The 22539-nt window shown below is 42.1% G+C and overlaps 1 protein-coding gene across 2 annotated transcripts in view; it reads right to left on the reverse strand.

Moving 5' to 3' along the window:
• Positions 1–22539, reverse strand: part of CHD1L (chromodomain helicase DNA binding protein 1 like) — a 155189-nt gene that overhangs the window by 121779 nt on the left and 10871 nt on the right. For both annotated transcript variants that reach the window (XM_068098272.2, XM_078769862.1), the window contains exons 2-4: positions 15468–15580; positions 11393–11499; positions 2226–2337 (exon numbers count right to left, since the gene is read on the reverse strand). In XM_068098272.2, the coding sequence (XP_067954373.2) occupies positions 2226–2337; positions 11393–11499; positions 15468–15580 (332 nt within the window). The remainder of the gene's footprint in view (positions 1–2225; positions 2338–11392; positions 11500–15467; positions 15581–22539) is intronic.

Here is a 22539-nt window from a genome sequence, read left to right on the forward strand (position 1 = left end):
GCTCTCAAATGTTGTGTTTGTGTCCTTCCCCCTCTCTCCCCATCTTGTCTGCCGCTCCCCTTGTTTTTTGTGTTTTGTGTGTCGGTTTGTCTTTTTTGTGTGATTAATGTTAACTCTTTCACGAGCCTCGATCTTGTATACAAAAAAAAAAAAAAAAAAAAAAAAAAAAAAAGAACGATTTTGAGTTTCTGTGTTGTCATGATTTGAAAGGCCATACTCGAAAATTGAAAATTCCAATTCTCCTAGGCAGCCTACCTAGGAGAAGAACAACTCCAATTTAAAATCCCCAGCAATGGGTTACAGAACCTGGCAAATGGATTCCACGTTGTACTGAATGTCATCACCTACCCCCACAAACGTAACAATATATTCAAAGATCAAGAATGACATTTTTGAATGAATGTGTATGCATTTTTCATATACAGTACTCGTTTAGATCCCTTACGCATGTGCAACTTTTAGTTTCTTGATTAAATTAAGGAGGAGAAAACACAGTGATGCTTAAGTCTCAATGCTACAGTGATAGATGATCTAAATATATTGTCATGTTGCCGGTGATTAAGATGACGGGCGGCAGATAGCCGAACAGTTTGCTTTAACTCCGAGGCGCATAGCCGAAACTGGAGGATGGTCTGTCGCGGCGCGAGTGAGGGGACCAACGTTCTTACCTTTATGGACGGCCGTCACACGGGTTTATTCCTCGAACCCACAAACACAGAAACAAGACAAGGAAAATCAACAATACAACAAATGAAATGCAACAAATAATGGTTTAATGAAATAAAGCACAGAAATAAAATAAATAGTGAGGTAAATCTATAATCCTAATTTGCGACGTCTCCACTCAGACACGAAAACAGACAGGGGAATGATTAAAGCAAATAAAAAGAAAATCCCCCCCCCCCCCCCCCTTTTATTTGCCGGCACTCAGCTCTGGTCTCGACGAAATCGTCGCATAACGTCGGCAGTCCGATGTGGCCCGCAGCCACCCACGCAGGAAACAAACAAGATCGCGTGAAGTTCCTCCTCACTGCGCCATGAACGTGAGGCAATTCGTGCAGCCGGCCCTGCCTCGCTCTCCACTCCCTCCGAAATGCAATGTGGCTCCAGCTACCACAAGAAACGCCACAGTTCACAAAAACCCCTTCCTTCATGATGAGAGAGTTCCCAAAGCTCTGCAGAGTTCTCCTCACAAGCCACCCGAGAGCCAAAGGACAAAGTGTGACCGACCGATCGAACCACCAGCACCAGAGAGAGAGAGAGAGAGAGAGAAAGAGACTCTTCTTCCTCTCCACTATCGCACACGAGCCAGGAACAGCCAAGCCAGGGACAAAAAGGCATCCGCCTGCCAAAAAGGGAAAAAAAAAGGAAACACAAAAAGACGAACAAAGGAAAAATGGCGCCTTCTTTGTTCTTGCCAAGAGACCGTGAGAGCGACCGAGAGGGATTCTTCCTCTTTTCCGGCCCAAGCAAGCTTGCTCTGACGTCACCCCTGGCCAATCGCCCGAGCTCTGTCCATTACCCCCATGTCACCTTAACCAATGACGAAGCTCAGGGTGTGGTCTCTCCGTTACGATCCATCGGGGGGGGGGGGGGGTGGAGTTTTGTCTCTCCGAGAATGTTCGCATTATGTCGGCGGTCGTTGGGCAGGGTTTAGCCCAATCAGGAATGTGCTGGGTTTCCATCGGGCTTGTCGGTGTTGTTGGTTAATGGGGCTGATTACATGGCTGGCCGAGTGAATGTAAAAACACAAGGGAAAAAATCACAGGAGGCAATTACATACTGGGAATTATCCTTCAGCCATATTTAACTAACACAAAACCACCCTCCGTGTGGTGACACATAAACACTCTTAAGCTCATGGTTTCCTTGCTTATGTACATCGAGATGGGCTTCCTACTCGCATGCGGCACAATCCTATCTGTACTAGGGTATGTCATCACCTACCCCCACAAACGTAACAATATGCTAGTGGATATTCAAAGATCAAGAATGACATTTTTTAGGATATTCAAAGATCAAGAATGACATTTTTCAATGAATGTGTATGCATTTCTCATATACAGTACTCATTTAGATCCATTACGCATGTGCAACAATGAGCAAAACAAGAATTAAAGAAGCAACAAGTATTATTATGTGTAAGTGGGACATGGACATGTGGGTAATACAAGAAAACATAAATTGTTGATGATAGTAGAAAATGGCAGGAAAATATTTTGTACCTCATAGGTCGTGAGCAGAATATCAAAATGCTGGCAACTCAGGTCCTGTTGTACTGCAAGCCTTGCCTCCTTATCTCCGGTGTAAACTTTCACAGAGAAAGATGGAACAACCCTGAAGATTAGAAGGGTTGTTATCATTTGCCAATAGCTTAAAGGGCTCAAAAAGTGTCTGAACTAACTTGTTGAAAATGAATACATTTTGTTCTAAGTTCAACCTTGGTGAGGAAACCTCATTTACAATCACTTGAAATTACCTTCATAGTGCATTGCCGAATCAGAAACAGACAATATGTCTGATGGAAAAACAAACGTCAGAAAAAAATCAACCCATTTTGATGTCCATCACAAGTATGACCCAATACCGACAATACAGGCAGATTTTAGTTATTCTGAAATTTCGGATAATGAAAATGAGATTTTTACTGTAGCAATCCAATTTTGTTGATCACAATTGAAGTCAAGAAAAAGTTGCGCAGCAGAGGGTGCGAAAGAGCAGAGGGTGCAAGACCGGACAGGAGGGGGAAGAAGACAGAGACCACCAACCTGTATGCAATGGTAAAGTGATTGTCCCATAGACTCGGCTTCATCGTGGGAGATTCCAATGATCTTGAAGGCCTTGGTTTCCACGGCATCAAGCTGAGCAAGGTGTGAGGCAGGGGAGCAAGCCCAGAGAGGGGAGCAATACTCCATCAAACTGGGGATTAAGGCTTTGTAGGTGGATAGGAGTTCAGGTGTGTCAGAGAAGGACTTTGCATGACGGAAGATGCCCAGTCGGCGACTGGCTTTGGAGGCCAACTTCGAAGTTTTGTTTGCAAAGAAAGATCATGCCCGATAGTGAGACTTAAAGATTTGAGTGACTGAACTTCTTCAAGAGAAAATATATGGGAGGGTTTGTCAAATGGTACTTTCAAAGAGAGAGCGTGAGAGAAATAGAAAGAGAGAGAAAGAGAGAGAGAGAAAGAGAATGTGAGATTTGCAAGGGTTAAAACATATATTCCAAGTGTTTCCACAACTTGTGATTCTATCAATGTCTGGAGAGAGGGAAGAGGCTACTGCCTACCTATCTGAAGATGAGGCATGTCACAACAGAGGGTGGATTCATCAGCAAATTAATAGAGAGGATTTTTCAGAGTCAGAGAGATCATTGAAGAAGATAAGATAAAGAGGACAGGGCACAGAACACTGCCTTGGGCACCCCAGCCTTGACAGGAAGAGGAGATTAAAGTATTCAATTGAGAGCCACACATTGGCTGTGAGAGTAGATCAAGTCAGAAAACCATGTATGGAGTTGGCCTTCGATGCCATACAACAACAACAACAACAACATGCATTTTAAGGCCATTTTCCCTGCTAGAGCGAGAGTTAGCCTTTTTTTATTTTTTTTATTTTTTTTTGTATACTGAATCGAGGCTCGTGAAAGAGCTGACATTTACTTCACAAACAAATCAACCAGACAAACAAAATATATAAAAAGAGGGAGCGGAAGACAAGAGAAGGGGAAGCACACAAACACTTGAGAGCACACAACATTTAAGAGCAGGGAGATGTGTGGGAGGGAGAGGGCTTGGGGGGAGGAGGCGTGGGAAGGGGAGGGGGGGGGTGGGAGAAGTATAAAACACAAGGACACCAAGGACTTCCAGGACAGAAGTTGGTATTTCAAAAAAGTGGAATTGGGGTGAAATTAGCGGGGATAGAAAAGATCAAGGTTTTGGATGGGGGAAGATAAGAGATGGTGGTGAACAGCTGTTTTAAAGACCTGGAGGGTGGAGTGGGATTGAAGAGAATGAGGGAGTTTGTTCCAGAGGTGGGAGAAAAGAGAAATGAAGGAGTGAAGGTGAGCAGAGAGTCTTGATTTTGGCAGTTTAACCATAAGAGGGTTGCAGGCAGATCTTGTGCGACCTGTAGGAATATTTGCGGGACAGAGCCCAGAGAGAGCTGGGGGGGCAAGGCCAGAGAGGAGTCGGTAGAAGACGGAAAGACCACCAACCTGCCTGCGGTGAGTGAGTGAGAGGCCCTTGGAGTTAGCTTCATCGCGGGAGATTCCAATGATTCTGAATGCTTTGGTTTCAACAGCGTGAAGACGAGCTAGGTGTGAGGCAGGAGCACCAGCCCAGAGGGGAGAGCAGTATTCCATTGAGCTGCGGATGAAAGCCTTGTATGTGGTGAGGAGCTCAGGTGTGCCAAGGAAGGACTTCGCACGACGGAGGATGCCCAGTCGGCGACTGGCTTTGGAGGCCAGATTTGAAATGTGGTTTTCCCAGGAAAGATCATGGCAGATCGTGAGACCCAAAAGCTTGAGTGACAGAACTTCTTGGAGAGGATTGTTGAGAAAGTAGATGGGAGGGTTGTCCAGTCGGTCCTTTCGGAGAGACATTGTAAGAGTGTGAGATTTGTCAGGATTGAAAGACATGTTCCACTTGTTTGACCAGTCTGTGATTTTGTCCAGGTCTGCAGAGAGTGAGGAGGCCGCAGACTGCCGATCTGAGGGATGAAGAATGCAGAAATGCCTTGCGGTCCCCATGACCATGACCAATCATTGGTCCCCATGACAATCTTCTCCATTTTGCCCTATTTTCTGCATCTCTCCTTGTTAACCTCCTTGCCCACATTTCTTCTTCCACCATCTTTAGCCAAGTCTTTCTCGGTCTTCCCCGTCCTCTACTTCCTTCTACATTCATTTCCATCACTCTTCTCAACCAGTCACTTTCATCCTTCCTCAACACATGACCAAACCATCTCAACCTGTTCCTCTTCACAGTGGCCTTAGATGCCATAGACAGAGTTTAAAGGGCATGGCAGGATGCCAGACTATTGAAAGCACGAGATAAATCTTGAGATACGGCCCTGATCTCATGTCTGACATTGAAGGCCTCCATCCATTGTTAGGAGAGTGGAAGCAGCATATCCGAAGTAGAGTGACCTGGTCTGAATCTGAATTGATAATTTGAGGCATCCGGCCTTCTCACGAGTAGAATATGCTGTGGTGCCATTTGAAGTGAGGGAAGGGATGAAGGCGACAGATCAAACGCGGCCCGACAAGATTTTAGAGCACTGGTTCCCAAATCTAAGGTCGCAACCCAAATTAAGGTCGCGAGGGTGTTCCTGAGGGTCGCAGGACGGTCTCAAAAAAATTAATATTACAGTGTTATAAGGGGATTATTTCACTGGCACAATATGAAGGATTATTGAAATAGTCATTAAAGTATGTCATATTTGGATAGATGATCCAAATCATCCTAACCCTAACCCTAACCCTAACCCTAACCCTAACCCTAACCCTAACAACCCTAACAACAAGTTGTGGATAATATAGCATCTTCTATGTTTGGAATTCACGTGCTATAATTCACATGCAATTTATGTTTGGAATTCACATGTTATAGTTCATATGTATGGGAAACGGAAGTGATGGTTGGTTTTGGAGAGTGGGAGGAGCTAAGGAAAGACAGGGTTTTTGGAAGCCTAATGGGCATGCTGTGCTGTTTTGAGATTTCGGATTAAACCATCGACGTTACCATCAAGTACATTTCGGGTAATTTCTGGATACATCAGCATCCATATACACTTAATGTTATAATGTTCAAGTTCGTTCACGTCCAATACTCGTGCGTCAAGCAGACCAGCGAGGAGCCTGTTGTTAAGTAGCACTCTTATCTGAATGCGATATAATAGATGGCGCTTAAATTTTAGCGTTTGGAGCTTAATTATCGAATGCACTGTTATAATTCGTTAAAGTTTTTATTAATTTAAATTTAAAATGTTTGATTTTTATACATTCATAACTGTTCCACATGAGTTTATCATTGTTTATTTTATTTTATTCTGTTGCCAAAATTTCTTTTTATTCTGAATCATTCAAGAATGTAATAGAAAACCAATTTTTTGCATACAAGAAATTTGATTTTCGCATGTGTCAACAGTTCACAATCTGACAGTCATGCTTTCACTTGTTTACTGGAGGCTGAGATCGAGTTACTACAAACAAAGTAAGTATTGCCTGCATCTTACTAGTCTTTATTTACGTGTGGTTTTTGATGAATGTTACTGTGTGTGGAGTCAAATAATATAATAATGAATAATAATTAACTTTACAATTGGTTATGTTTAACTTTTTGAACAATTTCTAATGTTTTCTAAAAATGTTATAATTTATAACTCTTTTCATTCCAGGTCTGGTCTTTAACTGGAAAAATGGCCCAATGCAAAACACAACTGCTGTATAAGCCTGAGTTTTTGAAATATGGCTTCATCGAGATGAGAGAAAAATCTGGGAATGTCCAACCTCAGTGTGTTCAGAATCAAGTCCTCGCCAAAATCAAGTCCTCGCCAATTCAAATCAAGTCCTCGCCATTTGCATTCAGTTCATCCAAACTTTGTCGAAAAGCCACTGAGTTACTAGGAGGACAAAGAAGAACAGGTAAAACGAAGTCTGATTGATGCTCCCTCGAGTTCAGCCTTTTCTCTGGAGAAAGCTTCCTTGGCGTCCTTTGAAGTGGCGTGGTATATTGCAAGATGCAAAAAGCCCCATAACATTGGAGAGGAGCTGGTGAAGCCAGCAGCAGTGGCAATGGTGAAAACTGTTTGCGGAGCAGATGTTGCCAAGAAGATTGAATCGGTACCACTTTCTGACAATAGCATCAAACGTCAAATCTATCTCATTTCTGGTGATATTTTGGCTCAACTGATTGTGGCATAAAAAAAGCAGGAAAAATTTCCTTACAGACGGATGAATCAGTAGACATTGCAGGTGACTAATGCTCAACTAATGATTTTTGTAAGGTACAGATGAGAAGACGACATTCTTTTAGAATTTATTTTCTGCAATGCCCTGTCAAGTACCACCACTGGAGAAGACATCTTTAATATGATGAACAATTTTTTCAAGATACATGATCTCGACTGGTTGAATTGTTTGGCTGTGTACACTGACGGAGCTCCATTTATGATGGGAAGTCATTCGGGTTTTGTTACTCGAGTTAAAGCAGAAAACGCTGATATAATAATTCAGTTTCGTACATCGGGAAAACCTTGCCACTCAACGTTTGCAACCGGACCTCCATGTAGTTCTCAATGATGCTATCCAAATTGTGAATTTTGTCAAGGCCAGGGCTTTAAACTCACACATTTTCCATAAAATGTCACCATCACCAGGTCTTGCTGTTCCACTCTGATGTTTGTTGGCTCTCACGAGGGAAGATTCTCGGAAGAGTTATTGAACTAAAAATGGAAATTGATTTTTTTTTTTTTAACGTGAGAAGAGATATGAACTGGCAGACTGCTTTAAAGATGCTGCTTTGCTGGCAAAGCTTGCCTATTTGGGTAACATTTTCATTGCACCTGAATGAACTGAATTCAGATGTGCAGGGCCGTAATCATACCATGGTGGATATAGGTGAAAAAAATTGCTTCATTCAGGAAAAAGCTTGCTCTTTGGAGAGAAAAACTGGCGAAAGGAAAAACGGCTGGCTTTCCAGAACTGAGTGCTGTGCTGGAAGATGCGTCAGAAATATCCCTTGTGACGTCAAAAGTATTTTCAAAGATCATCTGAAGAACCTTCAGGAAGAAATGGACAAGTATTTTCCAGAAAACATCGACCTCAAGAAGCATAGTTGGATCAGAAATGTGTTCAATTTTGGACATCAGTGAAGTCGGAGAAGATATTCCGGGATTTCAAGAAGAACTTGTCGAACTCCAGGAAAATCAAGTGCAGAAGCAACGGTTTGAAAAGCTCCCGTATTCGAAATTTTGAACCCAACTTGAGGATAAGCCCATTCTGACCAGGGAGGCTGAAAAAGCTCTTCCCCCTTTTCCACCAATATACCTCTGTGAACAATAATTTTCAGGTCTTGTTGCAATCAAGACTAAAGCAAGGAACTGTGTGGATCCTCAGCATGACTTGTGTTGTGCTCTGTCCATCAACATAAAACCAAACTTAGTGGAGTTTACCCACAAAATGAAGCAGTATCACGGTAGCCACTGAGAAATAATAAAGTCTCATTTTCATGCAAGTTTGTTTTTCATTTTGTCCAATTAAAAACTCTTTGAAAATCATGATGTATTCATAATTAATTCAATAAAACTATATGAAAAAACACAATGTACCAAAATTATAGGTCATTAACACTGCATGTACAGCAGCGTTTAGGGTCGCCAGGCCAGGACAAGATTGTATTCAGGGTCGCCACCAAAAAAGTTTGAGAACCACTGTTTTAGAGGAAGGGACAAGTTTGAAAGTTCAAGTTCAAGTTAATATATGGAATAATGTCCCTGCAAAGGTAGGAGCAGCAAAAACAATCGATAAACGGAAATCAGACAGATACCTACAAGGATTAAAGATAGAGGGGTACATGGACATTGGAAGGACTGAAAAATCGCTGAAGAATGGATAAGTGATTGTGTGCATGTGCAGCGATTGTGATGTTTGTGAGTGGTTCATGTCAAAAATTGAATGTGCTATCAGTTTGTTTGTCCCTCACCCTACAACCCTATAAGCATCCCCCCAAATTGAGGAGGAGTGAGGTGACAGGGGATAGAAGGCTTGCTGTGCACCACCACTCCTTTGTTCCTCTCTTCTACCCCCTGTCACTTCACTCAATGAGTGTAGATTTTGGAGGAAAAAAGACAATATTAAACTGATACTGGAGTAGTGGAACAACACATTGATGCAACAAGAGGATGAATGAAGAGGAAATGAAACTTAAGAACCTGCAAGTAAAAGATGGGTTCGCATGAGATTTTAAATGGCCACTAGTAGGAATGGACGCCGAGTTGTGTTGGTAGTTTAATGCTTACCTGAAGGAGTAGTAGAGGGAAGAGAGGAATTGAACTGACTAAGGAAAGAGGGTCCACATGCAGAATAAGAAGGGGCCAAAGGAACACTGGATTGAGCTGCAAAGCTGGTGAGCAGCAAGTCTGCATTTTGGAAATTTCACAAGGAGGGAGTTGCTGGATGAATGCAGCAATCCGGGAAACAGACTGGTTGAAGGATGGAGGATAAAAGAGAAGGAGCAGCAAAACCTGTGGAGAGGTCGTCAGAAGCAGAGAGGCCACCTAATCAACCTGATAAGAGAGATGAGAAAGCAGCAGTCCTTCTGCTTCTTTGTGAGAGATTGTGTTTTATTTAATCACAAAATGGGAGACTAGATTTGGTAAACAAACAAAAGGCATCAATAGTAATACTATACGTTTAAATCACAAGAGAATTGCAAAACTCGTATCATTTGAATTATTTAATTATATTCTCGCAATGTCAACAGCCAAAGGTGACTGTACCTGTCACCATGCTCGAGTCTTGTCTCTCGCTTTTACCTCAGCTTTATACAAAAACAAGACTGATTGTTCAATGACAGAGTAGCCGGGCTTGCATCTGCTGAGTGGAGCATCTGCTGTCCCAGTCATGTGAACAGATCCTCAGCTCGGATTGGTGGACGTTTGTGAGGGACATACATACATCAACCGGACCGACAGACAAACACTGTTCCAGACAGCATTGCCCTACGGATTACGCCATAAAAATGGATTATTCGGCTATAGGCCGATTACTTCGCCCATTTCTGGTCTTCATCAATGATCTCTCTGACTCTCTTGAAAATCCTCTCTATCTCTTTGCTGATGACTCCACTCTCTGTCGCTCCATTCCTCATCCCTCAGATCGGCAGTCTGCAGCCTCCTCACTCTCTGCAGACCTGGACAAAATCACAGACTGGGCAAACAAGTGGAACATGTCTTTCAATCCTGACAAATCTCACACTCTTACGATGTCTCTCCGAAAAGACCGACTAGACAACCCTCCCATCTACTTATGAATAATCCTCTCCAAGAAGTTCTGTCACTCAAGCTTTTGGGTCTCACTATCTGCCATGATCTTTCCTGGGAAAACCACATTTCAAATCTGGCCTCCAAAGCCAGTCGCCGACTGGGCATCCTCCGTCGTGCGAAGTCCTTCCTTGGCACACCTGAGCTCCTCACCACATACAAGGCTTTCATCCGCAGCTCAATGGAATACTGCTCTCCCTTCTGGGCTGGTGCTCCTGCCTCACACCTAGCTCGTCTTCACACTGTTGAAACCAAAGCGTTCAGAATCATTGGAATCTCACGCGATGAAGCTAACTCCGAGGGCCTTTCACTCACTCACCGCAGGCAGGTTGATGGTCTTTCAGTCTTCTACCGACTCCTCTCTGGCCTTGCCCCCTCCCCCCCCCCCCCCCCCCAGCTCTCTCTGGGCTCTGTCCCCCAAATATTCCTACAGGTCGCACAAGATCTGCCTGCAACCCTCTTATGGTTAAACTGCCAAAATCAAGACTCTCTGCTCACCTTCACTCCTTCATTCCTCTTTTCTCCCGCCTATGGAACAAACTCCCACTCTCTCTTCAATCCCACTCCACCCTCCAGGTCTTTAAAACAGCTGTTCACCACCATCTCTTATCTTCCCCCATCCAAAACCTTGATCTTTTCTACCCCCGCTAATTTCACCCCAAATCCACTTTTTTGAAATACCAACTTCTGTCCTGGAAGTCCTTGGAGTCCTTGTGTTTTATACTTATCCCCCCCCCCCCCCCCCTTCCCACGCCTCCTCCACCCAAGCCCTCTCCCTCCCATACATCTCCCTGCTCTCAAATGTTATGTTTGTATGCTTCCCCTTCTCTTCCCATCTTGTCTTCCGCTCCCTCTTTTTATATATTTTGTTTGTCTGGTTGATTTGTTTGTGAAATAAATGTTAGCTCTTTCACGAGCCTCGATTCAGTATTCAAAAAAAACAAAAAAAAACTTCAAATTCCTTTTAACAACTTGGTGCAAGAATGACCACGTTATTAGAACACTTTGAGGTCCAGGAGGGCTAGTTAAAAGGTTTTTTTCATCTAAAAATGTTGAAGAGTCCAAAATACAGATTCCAATTGCATAACGAAACTCATCTGCCTCAGGACTCAGGAGTGTTTATCCAGTGTTGTTTATACTCCCGTTATGGGTGTTAAACACCAAGTATATACTTCCGGTAACTTTTGGGCGGCTACAATAGCCAAAAGGTACCTGGGGATCCAGTGCGTCATAGGCCATGCCATCCCATCAGTGTGTAACCTCATTTGTAACTGCCTTGAGCCATCAGTGAAGAACACACTCGATTCTTCCAAAATGATAATTCACCAATAAATGAACAAATATTAACTTACTTGGCTAACTCTTCTTTCCAAGTATGCAGCATAGAGAGTGGGGAGAGTACAATATGTGATTCTTGCATTTGCTCTTCGCTGCTCAGATATGCCAGAAAGGCAATGGCCTACAATGAAATTCGGTCAGGAAGAAATCATGGTGTCAATTAAAGACAACAATACAACCAAACATTGTCAGATCAATCAAAGTATCTTAGACCATCCAAACCTCATCTAAAAACGACATCCAGAAATTGAAAACAATCACAGTAAAAGTGATTCATATACCGACACAGTGAACATCATCTTCTTCTCACTTTCTGCCCTTAATAAAGGATGAGGTCCAATGGTACCAAGCTTCCACCCTGCCTTGACCACAATACTCCTTCACTTACCTCTGTCTGCAGCCAACTCTCTCCACTCTTCAACCACCCCACCTTATTAATATCCCTCCTGACAAAATCATCCCATTTCAGCCACGGTCTACCTCTTGTCCTCCTACAGTCGTGGCCAAAAATATTGGCACCCTTGCACTTTTTCCGAAAAACTCACAATTTTCTCTAAAAATAAGTTGAAATAGACAAAAGTATTAATTGGTCTCAACAATTCGTTATTTCACTGTTAATATTACAGAACCTTTGTTTTTGATTGAGAACTTAATATTTTTTAAATCAGAAATAAAAAAGAAATGGCATTGACAAAATTATTGACACCCTAAACTTAATATTTGGTAGCACAGCCTTTGGACAAAATAACTCGTCAAGCGCTTCCTATAGCCATGAATGAGCTTCCTACACCTCCCTACTAACAGTTTAGCCCACTCTTCTTGTGCAAACTGCTCCAGTTCTCCCAGATTTGAAGGGTGCCTTCTCCCAACTATTGTTTTCAGATCTTCCCAAAGGTGTTCAGTGGGATTTAGATCTGGTCTCATTGCTGGCCACTTCAGGACAGTCCAGCGTTTTGTCTTAAACCATTCCTGGGTGCTTTTTGAAGTGTGTTTGGGGTCATTCTCATGCTGCAAGACCCATGACCTTCAATGGAGACCCAGCTTTCTGACACTCGGTTAAACATTGCGCTCCAAAATGCCTTGGTAATCTCCTGATTTCATGATTCCATGCACACATTCAAGGCACCCAGGGCCAGAGGCAGCACAGCAACCCCAAAACATCACTGAACCTCCTCCATGTTTGAATGTAGGGAAGGTGTTCTTTTCTTTGAAGGCTTCATTTTGTTTTCTGTAAACATAGAGATTATGTGCTTTACCAAAAAGCTCTAATTTGGTCTCATCTGTCCACAGGACATTCTCCAAGAAGGATTTTGGCTTGTTCAGGTGTGTTTTGGCAAACTCCAGTCAGGCTTTCTTATAGGCTCTTTCTCAGCAGTGGGGTCCTCTGGGTCTCCTACCATAGAACCCCTTTCATCGAGTTGGCGACGGATCGTGTGAGTTGAAACTGTCATACCTTGTGTCTGAATGTCAGCTTGAATCTGTTTGGCAGTTGATCGAGGTGCTTTCTCCACCATTCAAACAATCCTTCGCTGCAATCTTCGATCAGGTTTTCTCTTGCGGCCACGTCCAGGGAGGTTGGCTAGAGTGTCATGGGCCTTCCTGATAACATTGTGTATGGTGGACACAGGAACATCAAGGTCTCTGGAGATGGACTTGTAGCCTTGAGATTGTCCATACTTGGCTACAATCTTGTGTCTGACCTCCTCAGACAATTCTCTGGTTTTCTTTCTTCTCTCCATGCTCATTGCGGTACACAGTTACACAGAACAGCAGAATGACTCATTTTCTCGAGTCAAACTGGTTGAATGAGTGATTTTGATATTGCAGGCACCTGCAACTCACCACAGGTGAGTTCAATTCCAAAGCAAAGGAGAATCACCTGCTTCAAATATAATTATTTCTAACAAATTATAAAAGGTGCCAATAATATTGTCCGGGCCATTTTAGGATTTCTGTATGGAATAAGCTAAGATTTAGAGATTTTTTCAGCTTTTTTTGTTTTATTCCACTGCAAACCAAAGAAATACATATGTGGATACAAAATATTTGTTAATTTCAACAATTTTCTTGAAGAAATGATGCATTATTTGAAAAAAGTGCAAGGGTTCCAACATTTTTGGCCATGACAGTACCTTACTACCTCAACCTATCCACTTTATTCCCTTTTCTCTCTTCCACCATCTGCACCAGGTGACCAGCCCACTTCAGCCGGATTTTCACCAATCTCCCAATTAAGGTAATTTGCAGAACAATCTTCACCCTCATGAGGAATTGTAATGGATTGTTACCTCCGCCACCAATGGTCGATGAGGTTATGTTTTAACAACACCTGTCTGTCTCTGTCTGTCTGTCTGTCTGTCTGTCTTTATGTCTGTCTGTTTGTGAACAGGATATCTCAAAAAGTTGTGGACAGATTTGGACGAGATTTGGTGGAGAGGTTGGGTATGTGACAAGGACGAATGATTAGATTTTGGTGCAGATCCAGATCTGACGACTAGAATATTTTAAGTGAATCTTTACCATTGAGAGACAGGGCCAAAAATTATATATAGCAGGATATCTCAAAAAGGTTGTGGACGGATTCGGATAAAACTTGGTGGAAAGGTTGGGTGTGTGACAAGGAAGGATTGATTAAATGTTGGTGAAGATTCAAATCCGGATCCAGATCAGAGAATTTTTTAAGTGATTCTTCACCATTGAGTAATACGGTAAAAAACTATATGTCGCATGATATTTCAAAAGTTGTGGACGACTTATGCCAAAATTAGGTGAACGAGTTGGGTAAGTGAAAATAATAAGCTGATTAGATTTTTGTAAAGGTCCGGATCCAGATCCAAACTATCAGTGGGATACAAAATGTAAACTGTTCAGCCTGGTGGAGGTATGCGCACTACCAAGTGCTGCTCTGGTTTTATTGTGTTTTTATGGTGTCAAATCTCTGTTTTGAGCTGTGTGAACTTTATCAATTTGTATCTTTGTATTTGTTGGGGAGGAGCTTGAGAAAATTACTTTGAAATTGAGAGTTAATGTTAGATTCAACAGAAAATTTATTGTGAATAAAGTATTGCCATTTTAGTTTACACTTGGAAACCAGTGACTGGATACCACTTTGACGCTGGCGGTTACAGACTACAGCATGCTAAAAAAAAATCCCGTTTTATTCTTCCATACAACTCCCCGTATTGTTTTTTCTTGTTCTTGTGTAATAAAATTAAAAAGTCATTCTCACAGATTTACCATCAAATAATATGTTGGCCACCAAATATGCTGGCGGGCCACCAAAAATAAAAAAAATAAGCGTCACCCCTAATATATACAGTGCCCTCCATAAGTATTGAAACAGTGAAATCAAATTTTTTTTTTTTATTGCTATATACAAGTACTCAAGAAATTCGGATTTGAGATAAAAATATAAATACGAGGCAGGAGGACAGAAGGCCAGCTTTTATTTCTTGGTATTTCTATGCATGTATGTTGTACCATTGCAGTACAATAGCACTTTGTATGTTCAGTCTCCCCCATTTTCAATCTATCTATCGATGTAAGGCATCGACACAGGAGCAGCGACTGCTGCTCCCTGTCCTGTCATCTGTTCCATAATGATGATCCATCGCCACAGACTTCGACCTTGATGCAGGAGCAATCTCTCCCATTTTAGGTAAGCATAAGTATTGGGAACAGATGAACTTAAGGTAAGTTAAAGAAATATAACAGTAAGTATTTTGTTGCATATCCCTTGCATACAATAACTGCATCGAGTCTGTGACTCATTGACATCACCAAACTATTGGTATCTTCCTTTGAGTTGCTTTGCCATGCCTTTACTGCAGCTTCTTCGGTTGTTTGTTTTGGGGGTTTTCTGACTTTAGTCTCTTCTTCAGAAAGTGAAACGCATGCTCCACTGGATTTAAATCAGGAGATTGACTTGGTCCATCTAAAACCTTCCACTTTTTCCCCCCGATGAACTCCTTGGTTGCGTTGGCAGAGTGTTTTGGGTCATTGTCTTGCTGCATTTTTGAATTTAGTGAAATAGAAATCCTCACTCAGGATAGAGGCTGACATTTGTAGCAGCCATCCCTGGAGCCTTACCTGGCATGTTTTTCCCAGTCCCATCTCATCAGCAAGGATGGCACCATGTCGACGGTGGAAAGCAGCAATCATCCAGTCCACACCATCCCTCTGATAAGATCGTAATTCAACACCTGGACACATGATCAGATAGGATTCATGACATGTTATTCGTGCTGAGCCTTTGAGGCAAGGAAACTAGTACGGGACCTCAATAATTCATCAAATCCTTACCAAAATACTTATTTTTTAAATATTGAAAACAATAGGATATCTCTGTGATAGAGTGCCTACTAGAGTCCCTGTATATAGAGAGTTGTGTCAACTCAAATTTGGACGCCATTTTGTGTCTAAGTGTGTCGGATTAGATATACATGTACATTCGCGATATGGGGTGATATATTCTAAACCTGCTAAAAAAAATTTTACTACACATATTTAGTCTTATTATTACATACAGGTGATATTTGTTTTGTCAAAAACTCAGCTATTGCCGTGAAAAAGAGCTGTGTGGTGATATTAAAAGTGGTATGGCAATGCATATTACAAGCCAACACTGCATATAAGAGCTAACATTATAAGTAAGACAAACCAATGCTGTCGTTCTCTGAATTTTAATAACTTTTAGAAAGGAGTGTGGGCATATCCAATATTTTAAAAAGGGTGCCGAGAGCAATTCCGGTGTAGGACTTCCAGCCGACATATAGTCTAACACACTTAAAACAAATTCTGTACGTGGTATTGCCATATTTCTATAGTGTACAACTTTAGTTTTATCGACATTTATATTCAATTTCCATTGTAATGATTTAACAAGCTGCAAGTCAGCTTCTGTCTCTGACATAAGGAAAACGTCATCGGCATCTAGTAAGATTGAAACGTTCATTTATTACTACACCCTTGCCCAGAACTCTGATGGATATTGCCTGATCGATTAATATGTTTCATAGCTGGCGACTTAATTAACACTTAATTTTCGACTGCGCCAAGCCGTAATTAAACAGAGAAAAAACTTTTTAAAATACCTGCAGTGTGCACGGTTCGTCTAGTCGAACAGATATGGAAAAGCACAGATAAGACGTCGTATTCACCATAACTTGTTTAATTTCAACAGGAACACGATGAGGCCAACACAGTAAACATTCAGTACAAAACTTGGTTCATACATTCAGTACAGAACATGATTCATACATTCAGACCGTAAGAAAACTCTGCCCGTAATACAACACTCTGACCAGACCAACACTTCATCCCACTACGTTCACTCCTCACAAGTGAAACTCATCACTACTCCGTTCACTCCTCACAAGTGAGACTCATCACTACTCCGTTCACTCCTCACAAGTGAGACTCATCACTACTCCGTTCACTCCTCACAAGTGACTCATCACTGCTCCGTTCATTCCTCACAAGTGAGACTCATCACTACTCCGTTCACTCCTCACAAGTGAAACTCATCACTACTCCGACAAGTGAAGACTTGAATATGACTACAGACGGAGAGACTGCTCACGGTCCGCTAGGACTACCCGAAAAAAATTGAGCAGGGTTCTTCCCATGGAAATGCATTTTTGGTCAGCTCCTTGAAGATTATAAACAAACACAAATCACTTCCCTTTAAAAGGGTTTTCAACGGACAGACCACCAAAAAAAAACCGAGCAGATAGAATTGCTTTTGAACATCGATCATCAAGCGGCGTGGGCCTACCTGGCAGAGTCTCGAGGAGTCGATCGCTTTCCAGCTCTTTCGTCTGACTTTCGCTTCCCAAATTTGTCTTCTGACTTTATCACTTGGAAATCTATACATCTTATATTTCCCAGATTGGTTTGAACAACCAAAAGCAGAACAACCAGTCATTTTGTTTGGCAATAAACAACATTCCCGTACCAAGCTGACGTTCACGCACGGTGAAGTTAGACACAAAATGGCGCCACGAAATCACGTGACCAGAAATCTCGGGTCAGCGCATGGCGCAACTCTCTTTATACAGGGACTCTAGTGCGTACCTACGAGCCGATTGGTTGTCGGGTTTTCTACACTACACTAGTTAAATTAGGTCAGAATAAACATCCTGTCAAGTGCAAGGTCAACAAGTGGAACGGCATGGGAAACATTGCTGTCCTGTGAAAGGATGTTAATCTGGTGGATGCATCTGCAATGTTGGCATTTAGACTACAAGGATAAGTTATACTCCACAAATCACCTGAAGATTGGTGACCAATGTTACTGCAGAAAAATCATAGCAGGTACATTAGAGCAACTAGTTAACACTCAGTAGACCATGACAGTATGGTACAGAGGACACGCACTTACCTGTCATTTGGAAGCATGCGTGTTTCTTGACATGACTATAAACTGCCAGATTGGTCATTCGCAGGAAGAGCATTGCAACATTGAGTACACCATCCTTTGATGCACATTAAGGTTTGGTAACCTATCTGACAGCATTAATGGGTAGCCGTTAAATATCCCACAGTGCCTTCTGTGTAAAGGAGGCCAGCTATCACCGGCATCCTGAACAAATTGAAAAATCCTCACTATAACCTGCAGGGGACACTGCATCAGGTGCTCTCAGTAATGATCCAGCAACGAAGAGACAATGCCAAGCTCTGTCTTTTGGCTAAATTGAGAAATTGATATCCGCAATCCTACGACCTTTTTTAAAACCATTTCTTGAGTTAATTTAATGCGCTTCCCACGGGATACAGATTGGATTGAAAAAAACAGTGTTAGCAACTTCGCTTATTTGATCTGAAAATATTTTAACAAAATCCAGTTGTATTTTAGTGAAAGCAAAATTACGTGTTTGTCCAACAAAAGCTCATTTATTTCACATTTATTTACACACACACACACACAAAAAATGAATACTCTGCTGATTGTCCCCCTTTAGTTTTTGTTCGCACAAATGTTTCCAATTTGACTCCCTTTTCCCCCCTCAATTTTCCCTTTTTTTTCTTCTTTTTTTTTGTATACTGAATCGAGGCTCGTGAAAGAGCTAACATTTACTTCACAAACAAATCAACCAGACAAACAAAATTTATAAAAAGAGCGAGCGGAAGACGAGATGGGGAGAGAAGGGGAAGCACACAAACACAACATTTGAGAGCAGGGAGATGTGTGGAAGGGAGAGGGCTTGGGGGGAGGAGGCATGGGAAGGAGGGGGGGGGGGGGAGGGAGAAGTATAAAACGCAAGGACACCAAGGACTTCCAGGACAGAAGTTGGTATTTCAAAAAAGTGGAATTGGGGTGAAATTAGTGGGGGTAGAAAAGATCAAGGTTTTGGATGGGGGAAGATAAGAGATGGTGGTGAACAGCTGTTTTAAAGACCTGGAGGGTGGAGTGGGATTGAAGAGAGTGAGGGAGTTTGTTCCAGAGGCGGGAGAAAAGAGGAATGAAGGAGTGAAGGTGAGCAGAGAGTCTTGATTTTGGCAGTTTGACCATAAGAGGGTTGCAGGCAGATCTTGTGCGACCTGTAGGAATATTTGCGGGACAGAGCCCAGAGAGAGCTGGGGGGGCAAGGCCAGAGAGGAGTCGGTAGAAGACGGAAAGACCACCAACCTGCCTGCGGTGAGTGAGTGAGAGGCCCTTGGAGTTAGCTTCATCGCGGGAGATTCCAATGATTCTGAATGCTTTGGTTTCAACAGCGTGAAGACGAGCTAGGTGTGAGGCAGGAGCACCAGCCCAGAGGGGAGAGCAGTATTCCATTGAGCTGTGGATGAAAGCCTTGTATGTGGTGAGGAGCTCAGGTGTGCCAAGGAAGGACTTCGCACGACGGAGGATGCCCAGTCGGCGACTGGCTTTGGAGGCCAGATTTGAAATGTGGTTTTCCCAGGAAAGATCATGGCAGATAGTGAGACCCAAAAGCTTGAGTGACAGAACTTCTTGGAGAGGATTATTCAGAAAGTGGATGGGAGGGTTGTCCAGTCGGTCTTTTCGGAGAGACATCGTAAGAGTGTGAGATTTGTCAGGATTGAAAGACATGTTCCACTTGTTTGCCCAGTCTGTGATTTTGTCCTGGTCTGCAGAGAGTGAGGAGGCTGCAGACTGCCGATCTGAGGGATGAAGAATGGAGCGACAGAGAGTAGAGTCATCAGCAAAGAGATACAGAGGATTTTCAAGAGAGTCAGAGAGATCATTGATGAAGACCAGAAAAAGCACAGGGCCCAGAACACTGCCTTGTGGAATTCCAGCCTGAACAGGAAGAGGAGATGAGAGAAACCCATTCAGGGCCACACGTTGACTACGACTAGAGAGGAAGTCCGCCAGCCATGCGTGGAGATTTCCATGGATACCAAAAGAGGAGAGTTTGGTGAGCAGAGCGGGGTGCCAGACCGTATCGAAGGCACGTGATATGTCAAGGGAGACTGCTCTAATTTCCTGTTTGGCATTGAGGACCTCCATCCATTGTTGAGAAAGCAGAAGCAGCATGTCCAGAGTAGAGTGTCCAGGTCTGAAACGAAATTGATGATCAGAGATCAAGCCATTGGAGAAGAGGAAAGATTTCATATCTGAAGCAATGATGGATTCCATGACTTTGCTGATAATTGGGAGAAGGCTGATTGGTCTGTAGTGCCTGAAGGGTTTGGTCTTCTATTGGACCTTATATTTAAATATCAAACTTAATTTAAATTTCCCTCCATTTCAGAATTAAAACTAAAAATCAACTAGGCCAATGACATTGACTTTCTCTGTGATTGGTGAGAATATAACAAAAAAGGTTAATATTTCTGGGTTATGGGTAAACTAAGAGGTCTGTGTGATTGACTTTAGCCCATCTACCATATAAAACTCAATGTCCATTTGTGTGTTTGTACCATAGACTCCTTTAGAGAGGAGATACTCTCTAAAGGAGTCTATGGTTTGTACAGATGTCTGTCCCTCTTCATAAGGGTAGGTTTTAATGGCCAATCTTTTAACACAAATGTGTGTTCACTATGGTCTGTTTTTTTTGATAAAACAAATTCAAAAAACATTTTCCATAAAAGAGAAATTATGTCGTTTCTGTTGGAATTGTAGATGGTGGCTTGCAAACTGAGCCTCAAAGGCGGTGTACAGAAACGTTTTTTTAATAACAATAAATACAAAAGGCAGAGAGGTGATATTTGTTGCACGTGATGTGGAACACGAGCTGAGTAAAACGAGTCTTCATTTACGTCCATGGATGCTGTGAAGAGAAACAGCTTGAGATGGTTTGGTCATGTGTTGAGGAAGGATGAAAGTGACTGGTTGAGAAGAGTGATGGAAATGAATGTAGAAGGAAGCAGAGGACGGGGAAGACCGAGAAAGACTTGGCTAAATGTGGTGGAACAAGAAATGCGGGCAAGGGGGTTAACAAGGGGAGATGCAGAAAATAGGGTAAAATGGAGAAGATTGTCATGGGGACCGCAAGGCTAACCCCCGCTCTTGCAGGGAAAATGGCCTTAAAATTAAAATGCCTGTTGTTTGTTGTATTTACGTCCGTAGGATATCTAATAAATAAAGAAGATTGAAGCACACCTAACACTAGGCCGAGGCTTCAGACTTTGGCATGCTCACAAGGCTGCGCCGTCAAAAAAAACTGTTCCAAGCCATCATTTTTTATTTGCTTTTTTCTACACTTAATGTAATGGAGCTAATGCATATATGGCTATATATGTATTTCATGAAAACTTCTAAATTTATCACTTGGTGATTTACATCACAAAAACTTTAGCTTGGCCACAAAATACAGTTATAGTATGTGTAACGTGTAGCGCTATCTGGTGGTGGTGGCAGAGGGTATTACAATTTCCTTTTTTTACCTTGGGAACGCTGAGGTTAAAGCACTCTTCGCAAGAGTAAATTTGTCCTCCTCCCATCCCATTCCCCTTTAGGTCCTCCTCTCCCCCACACCACCACCCCACCCTCCTCCCACCTTACATTCCCTCCCTACTCGGGCAATGCTGGGTACTTCAGCTCGTTAAGAATAAGAAACATTGATGATTGATTTCTCCAGTAAAGCTTACCATAAACAGTTACTCATAAAACTAAAACGGCACTCAGTAGAGAGCACACTTCCGCCAAGCTGAACAGTTTCTGTTTTGTATCCCACTGATAGGCCAAATCTAGATTCAGACCTGAACCAAAATCTAATAGGCTTGTTGTTGTCACCTAACCAAATAATCCACATAATTTTGGCATAAATCATCCACAACTTTTTGAAATATCATGCTATATATCGCTTTTGCCTCTAGATCTCAATAGTGAAGAATCACTTATAAATTAAATAATTCTCTGATCTGGATCCGTATTCGGATCTTCACCAAAAACACCCAACCTATCCACCAAGTTTCGTCCGAATCTGTCCAAAACTTTCTGAGATATCCTGTTCACAGACAAACAGACAACCAAAGAGACAAACAGACAGGGATGAAAACATAACCTCCATCCACTTTTGGTGGCGGAGTTAACAATGGGAATAGAGAGTTCATAGAAAACGATACCCCATGCAGTGTTCAAGTATATACTTCAATTGAAATAAAATAATTATTTCAAAGATCGTTTTTAAAAATTCCAGAAGTTTAGCGCTATTGAAGCAGTCTTATATACCACCATTTTAGCTCTTACACGAGCCTCGACTTTGTATAAAAAAAACAATTGAAAAAAACCTTATTTAACATGTCCTGGTACTGCAAAACTGGCGGTTTTTGAAAGCAATAAGGTGATTTTTTTTCCCTCGAGTGTTCAACTATACAATTTAACTAAAATAAAATGCTGCAAAGTTTCAATTAATTATTTAATTCTGAAATCTACCACCATTGTAATGTGTCGATTATGCCACCTATATAACATGTTACATTAGTTCTTCCTACCTGTTGTTTGTGTACTTTATAACATCCTTAAAAACAGCGTAAGTTTCCTGTTTGGAACGATTTTCAATTTTGTTTCACTGCCAGATAGAGGAAAACATTATCTCAATGCCCTCTGCACATGTGTGATCGTGATAAATTCAGAGCCAAAGTACCGTATTTTCACACAAATAACCTGTGAGCTAAACGTTAATTTAATTTTTTTTAATTCCAACTGCGGGGTATACTCGTGCGCGGGTTAGACGGGGTATTTCAGGATATG

Source organism: Myxine glutinosa, chromosome 1, assembly GCF_964187855.1.
Source record: "Myxine glutinosa chromosome 1, kmMyxGlut1.1, whole genome shotgun sequence".
In the NCBI taxonomy this organism is placed as follows: Eukaryota; Metazoa; Chordata; class Myxini; order Myxiniformes; family Myxinidae; genus Myxine; species Myxine glutinosa.